At 34.3% G+C, this 17,438-nt stretch overlaps 1 protein-coding gene across 6 annotated transcripts in view; it reads right to left on the reverse strand.

Annotated features, from left to right (window-relative positions):
* USP34 (ubiquitin specific peptidase 34) overlaps positions 1–17,438 on the reverse strand; it is a 147,806-nt gene that overhangs the window by 76,988 nt on the left and 53,380 nt on the right. For all 6 annotated transcript variants that reach the window (XM_085299152.1, XM_085299153.1, XM_085299154.1 and 3 more), the window contains 8 exons: positions 8,107–8,188; positions 7,927–8,019; positions 5,605–5,730; positions 5,080–5,209; positions 4,487–4,522; positions 3,942–4,072; positions 2,758–3,377; positions 1,973–2,187 (listed from right to left, as the gene is read on the reverse strand). In XM_085299152.1, the coding sequence (XP_085155278.1) occupies positions 1,973–2,187; positions 2,758–3,377; positions 3,942–4,072; positions 4,487–4,522; positions 5,080–5,209; positions 5,605–5,730; positions 7,927–8,019; positions 8,107–8,188 (1,433 nt within the window). The remainder of the gene's footprint in view (positions 1–1,972; positions 2,188–2,757; positions 3,378–3,941; positions 4,073–4,486; positions 4,523–5,079; positions 5,210–5,604; positions 5,731–7,926; positions 8,020–8,106; positions 8,189–17,438) is intronic.

Consider the following 17,438-nt stretch of genomic DNA (forward strand, 5'->3'; position numbering starts at 1 on the left):
AGAGAGTAAACGAGAAGCAAATTTCAATAAATTCCTCTCATGCTACCTATCTTCTATCTAAAACACAGAAAAAGCAAACACTATTTTTACACGCAATGGATTCAAGTGCATCGTTTTAGGAGGTCATCGTGCTTTCATAGCTAGTGATAGACATCTTCCGTGCTGCATGTGGCCCCAGCTCATACCATTCGTATATCCACCATTTGATACTATTTTCATAAAACAGGAAAGTCAAGTAGAAATTTAAAATTGCATGCACAACACTAATTATTTGCACRTGCAAAACTAGGGGTGTCGAAAATAATCTGCACTGAAGTCCTCATGCGCAATAATTTGGATCTTCAGTAAAATGTATATTATCTATGGAAAATGCCAAGAAAAAGATGCTGATTTTCAACATGTTTTAACTACAGAAAAAATTTTAGTTTCAAATCCACTATATCTTAACAAAGGGAGATTTTTCTGTTTAAGAAATAATGCTGAAGTTTTACTTTACCACCAGAATATTTTAACAGTATTTTGAAAGTCAACATGAGGTTTTAGAGAACAAGACACAGGTTGAGAAAAGCTACATGTTTTTACTGCAATACATGCTTACCAACTGTACTAATAYCCAGCACTGAGAAACTCATTTAATCTCTAATGTAACAATACTAATGCTACGGAGTAATCTCTCCAGTATGCTAAAACACACCTTAATTTTTCTTTAATTCAAGTTTGACAATACATAAGGCATAATATAAAYAATATATATGCTGAACTACAGAAAACTTATGCTTTCCTTTGTTTTAGCAAAACATTTAGATTTATGTTACCATGGCCAGCTAGAAATAAAGCTGAAAACAAATCTGCAGATCATATACCATCCCATCTCTGAAAGATGTTAGAATATATCCTACTATTTATTTACAACCCCTTTTCCTCATATACTTCTGTGAGGCTACTGTCTGGAATCCACAGTGCAACAATAACTGAAATCCAATTAACCAAGAAGTTTTATTAGTATATTCACTATGTAGTGTAGAAAAGAAAAAAAAAATCCTTTTAAATTTTCAATACTGGACTGAAATTAGAATTCAGTTCCAGATAATAATAAATGCCAAGCCTAAAGAAAAAATGGCCCTCTTATTTAACTCTGTTTCAGGAAAAGATATAAATAGTAGTGGTTTTACTGTCTGCTGGAAGATAGCAAACTTCATTCTGCCAGACCAGTAAAGAAAACAAATGTCAAAACCAAAAACCATTCTCTAACAAAGCATATCCTCCATTGTATTTAAAAGTAGGATGGAAGCACTTCAGAAAACAAAGCTGCCACAATACTATATGGAAAGATATCATAATWCTTGCAAAGTGCTATGGTAGCATCTTGAATTGCACCCTGACATAAACTAKAAGATTTGGCAGTGTAACATAAAACAGCATAAAATACCCTTTAAGGCAAGCTCCCCAACAAATCAAGTTGTATTTTAACTCATTTTTCCAAAATTATCCTCTGTACAGCTCATCGCAGTAGTTCTTTTAATATGATAAACATATGGAATCACAATAAGATCCACATACCAGAAGAAAAGGTAGACAAGCTTTCACTAAAAAAAAAAGAAAGAAGAATCTGGTGTTTCAGTAGTACCCTTCTTTTCCCTTTAATTGCTGATTARAGAAAGCATTTACTATGCTCTTTAGTACCTTTATTTAATTTGCAGTAAAGTTACYGTAGAAATGCAAAATGCAAAAATAATATGCAGGTACAGTTGTATCTAATATTACAAATCTATGAATCGCATAGTAAAATGTCAGTTGGTACTGTGCTTTCTTCTGGCAACTACTTTTTTATATACAACTTAGCATTTGTATGGTTCATTTGCTTTGCTTCTTAAAATCATTTGATTATTATAWTTATTGGAGATTTTTTCAAAATTGCATAAAACAGTGAGAAACACAGAAAATGTTTTTGCTTTCTTTTAATTGCTCTTACCTTGACTAAGATGCTCATGATAGATAGAGGCAAGGTTAGGAAGGTGCTGCTGAAGATGAGATGTTAGCTCAGCATGCGAATTAATTTGCACAAGCTCTTCTTCACAGCCAGACTCTTCACCATCAAAATCAGCCATATTTTTCTCTGATTTTGCACTGACTTGCGAACTACTGCAACTGACATCATCTGCGCTTAGCATATCATCAACCATGTGTCTGTAAATCAGGAACATTAGAATGGTCAATTTAAAAGAAAAAGCTGTTTACGGCTGCCTTATTTCATAAATGAGAGTTACAGTAGCATTTTGTAGAAGAAAACTGAAAAATTATTTTACAATCAAGTTATTTAATGCATAGTTTATACATATATTGCAATGTATAACTAATATAATCCAAATGAATAGACATATCTTTAAAATTAATGTCAGGATGAATCATCTGTCTGAACAGCAGACCTTCACATGAATTAAAAAAAAAATTACATATAAATTAAAGGTCTCATTATCACTTCTTTAATGTTAGCTAAATAACAGCATTACACCGAAAAACTGTAATATTTTGTTATAAATTATTATTATTATTAAATACAAAAATTTTACAAAAASCTTTAATCAAATGTGAACAAAATGCATTCCTGTATAACTATCTGCAGTAACTATCTCTGTTAGACCAAATTATTCTGAAGTATAACAAAACATCCACACAAATTTATGGCCAGACTGAGTGTTTTACTATCACCTTTATTACTATTAAGGAAGTAATCAGAAGTAGTATCAAATGACCTACCCATCGTGGTGATGGTGGTGGTGGTGGTGATGGTGGTGGTGATGCTGTGGCCCAATGAACTGTCGACAGTTAAATAATTCATTTCCTATAGTATCCCCCAGAAAGTCCCCTGTATGAGTTATACAAGAATCTTGAGACCCTTGTGAAATGTGAGCAGCACTCATTTCCCCTGTTATATCATGTTCTGCATCCTCAGCATGGGAACAAGCATCCAGTATTCTAATTCGATTATCCACTGGTGCCACCGAGTCAGTGTTAAAGACATGGTCCTTTCCTGCCCCATTATTTGCACCGCTCCTGTCCGATGCCCCTTGTGAATCTCCCAGACAAATGCCTGTTTGTGATTCCAGTTTCCTGCTTCGTAGATCTGTGCTCCTACTGCTTTTCTGAGGATTATGACTCCTATCTTCTTCCTCTTCGTCCTCCTCCTCTTTGAGAGCTTCGATATCTGCAATATCTTCTGACTGCACCTCGCTGCCCGGACTTCCCGCAGACTGGCTTGCATGACTGGAGTTGGCCTCATTACTGGATCCATCACTGTGGCCACTGCTACTACCAGGACCACTGCTGCCATCCTCACCACTGTTTGCTGTCTCATCAGAACTTCCCTGCATGGATTCCTGATTTTTTTTTAATTGGTGAAAAAATAAAAATAAAATACCATTGAAAATATATAATCAGTATCATCATTATTCAAAATACCAAATACTCTTCATTTATGTGGAWACATGTCAAATCTTCACATTTTCTTTCATTCTTTCTTAGCTTGGTTGCTAATGACAGAATGCTATAATCAAGATTTAGATTAAGAAATTAAAATTCTCCTATTTATAGTAGGCTATGCTCTTTGCACACACACACACACACACACACACACACACAGTGACAGCGTGAAACTTACAAATAACATATCACGCAATCTTTTACTAAGAGAGTAGTTTTACTTAAATACGGTTTAAAGGCAACAATTCAATTATTTTTTGTAGTATACCTGCTCACTGGCAAGGTAAAGCAGAGTATATATAAGCTACACAGAACAAAAGTAACCATTCTAGCTGCCCACTGTCCTGTGGATAAGCACTGTAAGCATGCATCTTCTGTATCTGTTTGGCTTTTGAAACTATTAACATTCTATAGCTAACAGCAGGTAACTTAGCAATGCAGCCTAAAATTTACAGTCTTACCTCTGTATCTGAAAGTCGCTGCTGTACATGTTTTGTTCTGTTAATAAGCTGTTCTTCCATTTCAATATCACTGCCTCCACTCTGATGGGTGTCACTGTTGTCACTACTCTGAGGGCTAGCTGCTGGTGACCCTAGTTCAAAAATCATATTTCCAAGTTACTTTGTGATACAGGTTAATTGGAATGTAACAGCATTTCATAAATCTGCCTCATCTGTTGAACTCAACAACATTCTCTCTGCAAGCCGTTGAACAAGAGATGCAATTCAAACAACCCAAAATACCTAAATACTAAAAATTCTTCTTATTGAGTATTTTACTGCAAGTTATATTTCTATGTCTCTTCTGGTCAGTATATAGCACATATATACCAATTTGCTGAATTCTACACTAAATATAATTACCATCTGACTTCTCATAAAAAGAATTTAAAACTTGCATATCCAACACCTGTATAGCTTTTCTTCTATTCAAATTCTGTAACTCTAGAAAACCATCATAGTATCAAATATAACAGACTGCAATGTACTTCTAAAATAAAACTTACAAGGTGAAGGGGCTGCTCTTCTGAGCTCCTCTTCTTCTGAAGAAAAAAATGCAAGATGGAAAAATAAGTGAGTAAAAATCTTTTTGTCAGCATATATGTCCAAGATTCGTAACAATCAGCAATAACAGAAGAAAGAGAAACTACAGTAAATGGGGTTGGCAGCACCTTTAGTAATGTCTGTGAGGAAATAATACAGTCAAGCCAAAAAAACAGAAACACCACATTAATATTAGGAACTAAGCAAAAATTTAGATAAACTGGTAGAAGAATTTATACAGCTATATAAACTGTAGATGTTCAACAGAGGAAAAGTTAATGGATGAATTACGGATTATTCCTGGAAAGGAAAAAAWACATAATACATTAGATATACCAACAGAATTTTTCTGAAACAAAGTTTTCCAAGTGTACTCACAAAGTTCTACTGCTTTCATCCTTACTCTCACCTTCCGTTTAGAAAATATGCTAACATGACACTTTTTAAAAATACTTCAGTGAGCTTACCAGCCTAGAAGTTCTATACATCCTCCTTGTCCAAATTCAGCAAGGACACTGATGAAAACTAAAGATTCAACTACTGGAAAAATACATACCTTTCTTGTTTCCCATGGGTAGATTGGTACTCAGTAAGGATGCAAATGAGCTTTGTTTTGACAGTTGAGCCTTAGCTGCTAGTGCATTATTCCACAGTGCTTTTATAAGCATTGATGCCAAATACAAGGTCTGTAAACAAAACCAGGTAACAGTGCTATAAAGTAGTAGTAGATTTTGTTTGCAGAAATACCCTGTTAATCTTTCTATACCCCAATACTAAAAATAGTTCACCAAAATAAATGCATAAAAATAAATAGATGCACAAAATGAAGAAATGTTGTGCAAACATTTTTTAACTTTAAAAATGAAGTTAGTCTTCTATCAATGACTATGCAGTTTTTAAAGAGCTCTAAATATTACTATAAATTAAAAGGCAAAGGTCTGTTTGATGAAAAACAACAGTTTTACATATTTTCTTCTTATATTTATTTAGAACAGAAAGACAAATCCATAATATTTGACAAATATATTAACATAATTTCTTTTTTCTTTACAATGACTTTAGGRATTTTTTTTGTCTTTACCTGTTCAGTGTGAGCACTTGGATGAAGAGTTGAGACRAGGTTAAGAAGATGTCTAAGTGGAACAGGGTCCAAGTTTTTGATCAAAGAAGGAAACAGGTCGTGTATATAACGACTGCAATGCTTTAGCTGTAAAGCAGAAAAGGGAAARGAGAAACAGAAAAATAAATTTTAAAAGATAGCTCAAAGACATAAAATTGCMGTAGTTAAACAACTACTTCACACAAATTCTTAGGAAACATTCTGCCCAATAATTCCAAACTACATCAAACTTGCAACTTCGCCTTAATTTAATTTTTATATTTTAAAGTACATAAAGTTTAGTATAATCAAACATAAAAATCACCACATACCTTTTCTAACTACAGGCTTAACCATCATATTTTGATGAAAGAAGAACTGGAAGATTATTCTGCATTTTTATTTAAATAAATCTTCTAAAATATTATTGGATATGCTACCTCCTGATTAGGAAATACAACAATCGACTCACTAACAGTGATAAATACAAATAAAGACATCACAGATTAATTGAGACTGAGAGAATAGACTATGTGACTGCATGAGGATTATTTTCAATTCTTTGTCTTTCACAACAATGGATGTCAAAAAAGATGACAACATTTTAGCAAACTGCTATGTATTTACACGTGAAAGTGATAGCGCTCATAGATGCTTCCTCTGAGGTTAAATGCTGCTTTCCATATCCATTCAAAAGGCTTCATTATGTTTGTAAGGATGTAAGTAACTACTCAACAAAGACAATAATGTTATAGCAAACATCTTAAAAAAACAAAAAACAAAAAAAAAACCCTTCATTAATGCTGGTTATCAGGTACACGCTTCAAAGGGTTTGGGTTTTTTGCCTTCCTGCTGTCTAAAATAGCAATCTAAGGAGTTCATGGGGCACAGAAACAGTCTTATATAGCATTCAAAGTGCAATGAAATAAAGCATGTTCTCTACAAGGTTGTACTTAACCATACTGAACATTAGAGAAGTTACTGAGATATCTGGCTCAATTTAGAGAAGAAAAATTTTTGTCAAAAAGTTAGAAAGTTGAAAATGAGGAAAACGGATTCTTTAGGCCTTCTATTCTTTTAGTCTAAAGGGGTCTGCCTTTTAAACAACATTAGTGATTTAACCCTTTTACAAGAAGCAATCTGTACACGCATAATTCTGATATGAAACACACACACACATATATCTTCTGAAATAGCAATGTGTTAAAATGGACAAGCAAGCAGCAAAAGTAGTATCACATTTGGATAACAGTATTAAGTTCTGGTAATAGTATAGAAGAGGGAGAAATCCGGAACTCCAGCACTAGTGTGAATTACTACCTATGTGAAAACAGCAAAGAAGATTAAAAAAAAAATATAACAAAAATAAGTAATTATTGATTACTTTGATACAGAAAATTGCTAGAGCCTATCAGAGTGAATGTTATTATAAAGAGCATTTATTAACATTCCAGCTGCATGTTATGAGACTGGACTACAAGGTTTCAGCATGAAACAAATTAGACAAATATTACTGAACACAGAAAAATATAACCTCAAATTACAAACTTCTATAAAAGCATATTCCCTACTTCTGTTCAAAAAAAATCAACGTCATTTCTCTGACCTTCATTTTGAGTGTATTTTTTCTGAAAAATTGACATTAAAACCTTGGGGGGCTTCCACTCCTCTATTTATTTATTTACTTTAAAGTATGATGAAGGTAGAAAGAAATAATAGAAAAATAACTTCCACAACAGGAAATTCAAATGCTGCAGCATTCAAAWCCTCTAAATAAAARAACAAATGAAAAACCTAAAATAAAGAGCATAACAATACATTAAAAATAGTGAACAAGTACATCCTTCTGAAGGAAAAGAGCCTAWCAAGCTTTTCAGGTTTACCTAGCAAAAAATAAAAATCTCACTGCCTTCTTTAGATTTCAACATCAGCACTCTATGTGCAGCTGTAAACATGACTGTCTTAATTTTCACCAGACTCTTCTCACTGCCGGTAACAGTAGCAAAACTATAATAGATAGGGTAATTACATTAGTTAAAAGTATTACATCTACCCTACAACCTCCATCACTGTTCTCTGTGACAACACTATGCCTGTGCCACACAACTTAAGAGTTTTTTCTTCGTATATTTTTGTATCTGATGAAAAAATGGCAATTGTGGCAGTCAGTAAACTTGAAATTTGGTAAGCTAAACACTAAGATAAACAGAGAAAAGAAGAAAGTAGATTTATTAATGTAAAGCAAAATCAACTTGCCATTTTCTGTTTAACCATTTTTACAATTACAAAAAAATTTACATATACCTGTGCTGCTGCCCAAATACAGTCTATATGCTGAGTACTAAGTCTCCCCTCAGCTGCAAGAAAATTCAGAATCACTTGGCACTGTTTGATGATCTGCAAAGTGAGAACATATTGAAAAAAGATTTACTAAAAAGTTACTCCTCCATGTTTATATTAAAAGAATAATAATCTTAAACAAACCTCAATATGTAAATTTGGTCCAAATATATGCTCAACTACATTGTTGCTGATAAGCCAGTCTGCAAGCTCTTTTGCAATAGACCTATAGATGAAAAAATAGCAGAATTGTAGGTAAAATTACCCACCTATAACGCATATATAATCCTCATTCCTAGCAAAGCATGTCTTTCAAATTAGTATCTGTAAATGCARTAAATAGTACAGAAACTTCTTCAAACACAAAGCAGGTTCAACATTCATTTGCTCACGTAGAAGGAAATACTTTCCACGTTCTTCCTTAGCTAGAAGACTAATGCCAAACATCAGTATTTCCTACTTACCCCTTTGGATTATTAGCAAATATGTAAGTAACAACTCTACAAATTKTATTATTTAATATAACCCAAAAGACCACTTGCAGATCACTTTCAAAGACCTCACAGGTAAGATTCTGATAAACACTTTTACAGAACCTAAGTTTATAATGAAATGCTAAAACAAATACTAAGTTCATGAGCATAGCTACAAATAGAAGTGAAAGAAATGACTTTACAAGAAAATCACTTGAAGACTTTTTTGACTCTCTTGGGTAAACAGCAATTCACATACTTGAACACCTATGTCTTACATGGCCATACTTAACCGCACATGCTGTATAGATACATATATTTATTTATTTTTTATTTATTTATTGCTTTATCCATAATAAAAGAGATCTTTACCCACTGCCAGTCAGTAAGTAAACATTTAAACAGAACAGGACAAGGAAACTTAATTTTCCAAAACAAAACTTGAACTTCCAGAAAGGACTGCCCTGTATGGAAACTAGTGTATAAGCTCCTTCCTTCCTTTCATGCAAATGTTTGCTTGTCCAGATTTTGGCATAAGAAGCAATTCGAGGACATTTTGATATTTAAAGCACTGACTCTAGTTTAAATGGCCCTGGAATAAAAGCACTCTGTTCCACTTGCAGAGGGAGAGAGGAGGAGCATAGGTGGGCTGTCTTTGAGAACTACAGGAAGAATTACCACTACTATCTGTGCTACATTAATGATTGCTATTATGGTTTCAGGAGTCCCAATCTTGATCATTTGCAATAAAAAAATGGTGCTCTTTGGGTAAAAAAAGATAGCCTTTGTAAGGTTTCCAAGTAGAACTCACTTTTCCAGGGTATGATGCCAATTCTCCAATTGCTTTGAATTGCCTGATCATGATGAATGAGCTCAAGGCACAAAGTTCCTATCATTCAACACCATTCCTATACTCTCTTCTCTCATTTTAATTCCAGGACAGGGAGAGTAAAATATTCTTATATCCTTTGAAAAAAATAAGGTCCCATAACAATCAAGAAGTAATTGGCTTGCTCAGAGAGTAACTTGGGCAGATCAACAATCCACCAACAATATCATTTATGACATTTATGAAAATTAATAAGTAATTTTTCACATGTAGAGGAGAAATCAGTTTGATGTGGTATTTGAAACTGTCCAGAGAGATGTAAGAAAGATAAACCCAGTCTGTTTCATGAAATCAATACCAACTTTTCTTCCAACAGTTCTGTTACACCTCCTCACTCCCAACACCCAAAGCCCCTCCCTTCCCCAAAACTTTGGAGCACACACATTTCAGACTCATCCACTGCTACGATTTCTCTCCAATTCAATTTAAGGAAAACCTTTTCACACGAGAATTGTGATTTTGCAGATTTTACAGCTAAAGGAAGTTATTATTCATCTGTATATATGCTACCAGCCTCCTTTCACAACATGGCTCTACAGAACGCTCTCATCCGTCTGCCTCCATGCTGACAACCAGAAGAGACTATTGCCCATGCAGCTCAAGGGGTTGTAGTGCTCTCTCTTCTCATTTCTTCAGACAGCTGGTAGGCTGTAACTGTAAGACACTGGAATAACAGAATAGAGTGCTCACTGTACATTTATTTGTGAGAAGTGAGCAACTAGCTCATTTTTTGTGGGGAAAATCGTTCTCTCCTTTGCTTCATAGACAATCTTCATGGTAGCACAAGACAAGAATTTGTCACTGATGCAGAGCCAACATTCCAACACTAGCATGAGGATTACAGGACCTTCTGGGAAGTAATAAACCTACAGCATACGCGCTGTAATAAAAAGCTGCAATAGAATGGAACATCAAGTATTACTGATTTGTGTTAAATCACAAGTGCCCAACCTACAACCTGAAACTGAGCACAGCCTGCCAAAACAATTCTTTTAACCCACAGCCTACTCCCCACCAGCTCATTCTTAGGGCCTTAATAGTGTCCCTGCTCTGGACAGAAATGCCATTACGTGACCAAAATATAGCCAGAAAGTCTTACAGTTTGCATTTTGCTCATATAAAAGGTAGACAGATCTGGTCACATGATTGGACGTACATCCACCACATAAAGCAGGCCTAAATGGATGCACTTCTGATTATGAAATGTGAAGAAAAAAATACTGCATATGGTCCTTCATTACAGGCAAAAGGTTTAACACCAGAGTCATAAGTCAATGAAAGTAACTTCGTTCCAAAAGAACCAAATTTCTTCTTGGATCTGAATTTTTAAACTTACATCTTCTTTAGAATGAGTCCCAGACAAACACTGCTGGATTCATTAAGCATGAAAGAATATACTGTTCTATTTGCTTCTTTAAACTGAATACTTGTGCTGCTGACACAATGTCCATTAGGCATTCTGTTGAGAATTGTATGTTGCATTTCAGCTATTTTCAAGGGAAGGGYAAAAGCTTTCTTACAGAGTGAATTCCTTCACATCTTATTAAAGGAGGTATTGGCAATTCCCTATCTCTAGTCTGCAACATTTTTCTTCGGAGAAATAATGCATGATCCTTTTGAAGGAATACCTTTTCTAATTTGTGTATTCTCAAGCGTAAAAAGCTGTTTATTCTASTGGTGAGCTCAACTGTGAGAAAATGACATCTCAGATTTCTGGAGGTAAATACTAATTTGATAGCTGATATGGATTTGTTGAGGATGACCAAAAAGAAGAGGATTCTTGTGAAAGACAGAATATAGCTTTTGTTGTTTCTCATAGAGAACTGTTCCTCCCAGAGAGTTACGCTGAGGGTACACTAATCTCTAAAGGTACTGCCTTTTTAAATGATGTGATTATTACTAGCACTAACTTTTGTGACCTCTGCTGCACTAAGAAATACATTCATGAGAGTAGATTCCAGGATTCAAAGAAACCTATTTTCAGCGTATATGTAGTATGTCTGACTTAGGATTTCCTGAACACTTGCATCTCAGGAAAGATGTGTTTTCTGCTGCTTCCCCAGTAGCTCTCCTTTTTTGCTCACTTTCAAAAAGAGTGAACATCTTAACTCAAAAGCAATTCCAAAACTCCACAAAAACAAATTGCCAGAACTGCACAGGCTCTAAAATTTCTCGCTTTCTGAACATCTAAACATTCAACCACTCTTATCTCACAGTACTCTAATTGCTCCTGTTGCTATTGAAAGAAGATGCAGAATCAAAAACTGAGTTAGACACAAAAACCCTTCCTTTTCTGGAAATACACTAACCTAGTGCCTCTAATATCTAAGTATCTGAAATGTTATGTGCTAAGAATTCAATGTAAATTCTTGCCTAATTGATGTATGTGAGTTAACCAACATGACAATATTGGCAATGTGATTTTCAAATCCAGTCACTTCTCAAGACTTTTTCTATATTTTGCTATTATTCAATTACAGAAATTCAGAAATCAGGTGAAAAGGTTCTAGAATTGCCTATTACCTCCTGTAATTTAAACTTCTTTCCAAGCACGTATCTGATTACAAATCTACAAAGAAGGAATTTCCAGCATTTTACTTCCTAAGAAGTAAATGCAAACTGATAAATATAGCCCCAGGATACAGCAAACTGCCATAGTTCCCAAACTACAAGATCAGCAATATTTCATAATTCTGCATTGCTCAATAAAGTACTGGCAATTTTCTCAAATTTCATGAAATATCTTCTTTGCTCTTACTACCATTTGTGATAACAGACATGGAAGAAATTACCAAAGAAAATAGCTCTGCTGTTATTTAGGAGTGACTTCTGCAAAGAGATAGTAATCTATCTCTGTAAACAGACCTGTAAGAGCAGGGAAGCTTACAGCTGACAGGTAAATTTCTCTACAAAAGATTSAAGAACTTCTAAAAGTCTAACAAATGTATACTAAAAATATATCAATTCAAGTCATACTATTTTTTAGAAAAGTAAACAATCTGTATAACTTAAGAGAATTAATAGATACATTACTTCTTCAAATTTGTTTCTTTGAGTTCACATTTCCAATCATGCGTGATAACCTCTTTCTATTTGGTACTCTTTTCTGAGCTAGCCATTTTACTTCCCTTAAGACAAACATGTAGAATTTCAAAACCAACTTAAGCTACTTCTAGTGATATATATTCCTTTTAAAATAAACTGGAAGATTATGCATATTCATACACATACACTATGATTTTGTTTCACAATTATTTGTTAAGTAATAACTTTAAATGTTTTTTGCAATTTTTACAAGTAACATATAAAATCTCTCTGACTTTCATCCTACTGGATGCACACTGAAAAGATACTTTTTTCAATTCACTATGAATTTGTAATTCATGGGGTTTCATATTATGAAAATTAAAATAAAGCAAGGATCTTCTTTTATTTACATGGTTCCTTTCACCTCTTCTTAAACTCCTCATGATTATGCTGCTATCTACCACAGTTTGTATGCTGACTGATTACTTATAATACGTAGAAAACCCACTATCGGGCCCTTCTAAGTTTTTTAGATTTAAATGTAAAGTCCAAATGCACAGCCTATTCTAGTGATTTACCTTTTTTAATGATTCAGTTGTGAATAAATTAACCTACAATTTAAGTTTGCCTTTTCTCTTTTATTCCATTGTTATTTTAATGATGATCAAAAGCCATAGGGCTTTGGGAAATTTCAGATGGACTCAGTCCTAAAGATTCACTTAAGTTCTGAGTTGCCTCAGTTAAGCAGGGCAATTTGATAATTTTGATATTAACACTCAATAACTTTTCAATGCAGTTTCATTTTAATTTCCATGTTAAAATTTCTTTCCTATAGTCTATATTTTTCTAACTCAAAAGCATTTTTTCACAGAGTGATTTGGAAACAACTGTAAGACTATACCTACATGGTATCACTACAATACAGGCAATTAAACAAGAACTCAAGATTCAGTAAAATATGCTAAGAATTTCTTTTAAAAAAAGTTCTTCAAGAGGTTATAAACTTTCATACTAAAGGAAACAGCATGAGTAAAGACATGCATTACAATCTAAGTATATATATACACTTTCTCTGTAATACGAAAGTAGCAGTACAAAGAACTGTTTTACAAATTACATTTCTAGATCATACAGACCTTAGGAGTAAGAACATTCACCTTGGTAACAGCACGTGATATCTATTTTTCATGAATTTAGTAAGTGGGATAGCAAGACAAAAAGTCATTTAAAGGACTTGATAACCACTATGCATGTGGGTTGTGGGTAAAGGAGAAGTAGGGAATGAGAAAGTAAAGGTAGCTGCTACTCTAGTTCAATTACCTCCAACTCTTTCTTCACAGTGGAACTCTACACATGATATATTTAGATTGGCTGGTCTCTAGAGGTATCCATCTCTCCCTAGACTTTTACCTCAAATTCAAAGACAATTCAGATCTTTCAAAAACAACTGCTTTTCTTTCAAAGAATGAAGTTCAAGCACTTCCGACGCTAGCTTCGCCAGGCATTCCATAAGACTTTGGGGAAAATAGTGGAAGCTATACAGTTTCTGATGTAAACTCACATTTATGAAAAGTGCGTATGAAACGCCTAGTGTTAGAGCTTGAAAATCATTCATTGTTGTAGCTGAAATCATCAGGATGGGAACTTTACAGTTAACACTTGAAGAAGGTCTCCCTGAGGGAGTAAGTCGTAGAAACAACATGCTAACCTAAGGCTGCGGTAAAATATTTGGTGGCCACATGATGACCCAGATCCAGGAATGAATTCCACAGAAAAGTATTCCCCCCAGCACCAATAAAATGTTATTTATCCGACCAGGTCAATTCCCAACACAATTCACAGCACAGCTGCAAAACCGTGCCAACACAGTACTGGATGAAATACAAGGACAGCAAGTCAGCAATGTCACTGAAAAACTGAACATAAAATCTTAGAAGTAAAAATATAGCAATATAGTGAGCAGTCTCCAAAGGATGAAGACTAACACTTCTTGAATCACTGAAATAGCAACTACAGCATAACACTGGTCTCAACTATTTAATATCAAAAATGCAGTAGGCACTTTCCATCACACACTCAAGCATCTGTTTTTGTTTATGAGTGTAGATTTTCCTATTTGACACTTTTGCAGGCTCCAAACACACCATTCTGACATCCTCTTGAATTAAGACTCTACTGTGCATATYGCTAGAAAGAGGCATTAGGAAACTGAGTGAAAAATATTCTTCTTCCACAGAAAATCTGAAAAGACCCATTGAATGTGGAAAAGTAAAGAGGGGAAGAGGTGTTCTAACAGTCTTGCCAAGAACACAGCTGATGAACCTAAGCAAAACAAAAACAACAAAAAAAAAAAAAAAACAAACAAAAAAAACCCAAAGAAAGCCTTAAGTGACCTGAGAGAACATTGGTGAAGGGAAAAAGCAATACAAAACTCAGTATCTAAAATCTCAATCTATAAGGAAAGAGAGAGAAGAGAAAGGAGAAGAAAAAGTCCTGATCTTTCTGTTCATAGGTGAAGCGAACTTTAGACACCTGAAATTATTCTGTAGAAGCTTGTAAGGGAGGGCAATCTGTTTTTAAAATGAGGGGATTTTAAAATGAGGACTCTTTTTTAAAAAGAGTCACCTCAGCATCAATCTGAATTCTGGAACTCAAATTCTTGGCTGCCTGCCATGTGAAGGGCACATGAACGCACCTCCTTATACATGTTATTTTCACAGCCTGACAACACGTTCATTAAGGAGAAGAGAGCACCTTTTCCTCTTGTGGTCAAAATGGCACAAGAAATCTTCCTCTCCATTAAAGGTATGATCATTTTTCACTGACATGAACAAACTAGTTTCAGGGATCACTGTTCCAAGGTTTGAAGCCTCTTAGGTTCAATCTCATTATTTTTAGATTAAAATAATAGATTAAAATAAAATAATAAATTTAGAAATAATAGATTAAAATTATTTAATTTCATACTCTACAGTATTGATTTCATATTCTACAGTACCTTAGATACTGCAGATACTGTTGTGATGCCACAAATCTGATTCTGTTTTAAGAGCCAGGAATGGCTAAATTAAAAGTATCTCTATGAGGGATACTATAAAGTTGAGTCACTATGAAATCCAAGATGTCTGGACATATCTGGACAATATGTGTGCCTAGTCAGCACAAATTCCTAGCTGTACCAGAGATGGTCAAATAATCTAACACTGCAAAGACATACAAATATCTATGGCTAGAAAACAGATTTCCTTATCTTAGCTTTCTGACTGTTTCAAGTGCAAGTTGTGAACTTTTAAATCTTTCCTAAACAGAAAATCTTTTAGCTTGTCTTACCATGGAAAAATTTGCAATCCATGTAGATAGAGGGTAGCTACTACTGCCAAACTTTTGATCAAAAATTCTGATATTTCCAAACAAAAGCGAAGAGCTAGAACTGACAGCTCTTAAAAAAGAAAGAAAAAAAAAAGAAAAAACAACCTCCCGCAAACCCACCTTATCAAGATACAGAAGCAGAAATCCCAAAGGTTGACAGTTCCAAATGCATCTGGAAAAGTCAAAACACATAACGGGGATGACCAGAGACAATGCAAAACATCATCCTTTGATAAATCTACAGAGACTACAAAGCTACAAAATGAATTTTAAGACTTCCTTTCTCCTCTGAATAAAAAGAAAAGAGGGAATGAAAATCTTTCCTTTTGCTGCTCGGTCAATCACTGTCAACTCCATTAAGTAMTTTCTTGTTCAAAGATTGTTTTATGAACAGTGTCTTTAATGAGAGGGAAGCTTTGTTCTGAACAAACAGTATGGGTAAGACATTTTCCACGAACTTTTGCACCAGCCTTTTACCATTATTTGGCTGGGAGAATATMAGGGTATGTGAACCCAAAAGAAATCTGAAGATGTGCAGCAATATTAAAATTGATTTGGACCCAACTTTTCAGAAGAAACATGAGAATGACTGGCATTCAGATAAAGAGAATATCACATATTACAAAACTGCAAAAGAAGCTCTTTGGTTCATTCTGCACTCCTTGCAAATGATAGCCTGTTTATAGATAGATGCCTTTGCCAAGAAAGTAGCATCTCAACTGAGAATTTAATAATTTCTTTCAGCTTTAAGATTACTCTGATCTTCTTGCACAGTACATCTGCTCACTCTTCTGCACAGAAATTCACGCGCCCTTGCCCTTCTCTTTTTCCTCACTGATAACCTTCTGTTTTTATATTTGATAGAGAAAAACAAACATCWTCTTGTTTAGATTAATTGGCTGAAAAAGTGCTGGTCAATGTTCCCTAATTAGTAAGTACTTGTTAAAAACTATTTCATTCACAATGTGTTTCAAAAGATGAAAACTAACAAAGAAACACTTCAGGTTGGAACTTTCAGCATGAAGGAAGGAGGAAAAGAAATGGATGAAACTGAGGTTTGGCTGTCCCAGTTTAACTGTACACCATAAAGTGGCAGTGYACTATTGAAAATACCCCAGCCAACCAAGCCACCTCACATATTCAACTAATATATTCAAATCTTGGTTCTGCATAGCCTAAAAACCAGTTATGCTCCTGTAGTTATTTACCTTTGTTGCTACAGAATGAGAGGCTTTGAGAAAAAAACAACACACTTCCCAGGGCACAAAAAGCACACTTTTATTAGAATAATACTAATCTTCAGAAAAGTACATTAACTTAATGACATTACACTCAGGTGTCATAGTAACTACATCACATTTCTAAAGAATACTTTTATTTAATTTTTCTGATACTGTGTTATCAAAACTTATTTTGAAATAAATGGAAAGCAGGGACTCATGCTCACCTATTGGTTTAATGACCAAGGGCATGAAAAAAATTGATCACAAATGGTTACTTGTCTTGTATTCTCATGGTATTTTCACATCTACAGAGGCAAAAATGTTCCAGATTCTGATTCTTTATTTTTTTAAAAAAATCAACCTTTAATATTCAAGTTGCTATCTACATGAAATCTACAGTATTGTGGTCTTGACTGTTGCCAGATTTGAAGAACAGGCAGATGTGTTACTGTAAAATGATCTGTAATAAAACTACCATCTACCCAGATTACAAAG

The sequence above is a fragment of the Rhea americana genome, unplaced genomic scaffold (assembly GCF_003343005.1).
Source record: "Rhea americana isolate MKP2758 unplaced genomic scaffold, rheAme1 scaffold_146, whole genome shotgun sequence".
Classification (NCBI taxonomy): domain Eukaryota; kingdom Metazoa; phylum Chordata; class Aves; order Rheiformes; family Rheidae; genus Rhea; species Rhea americana.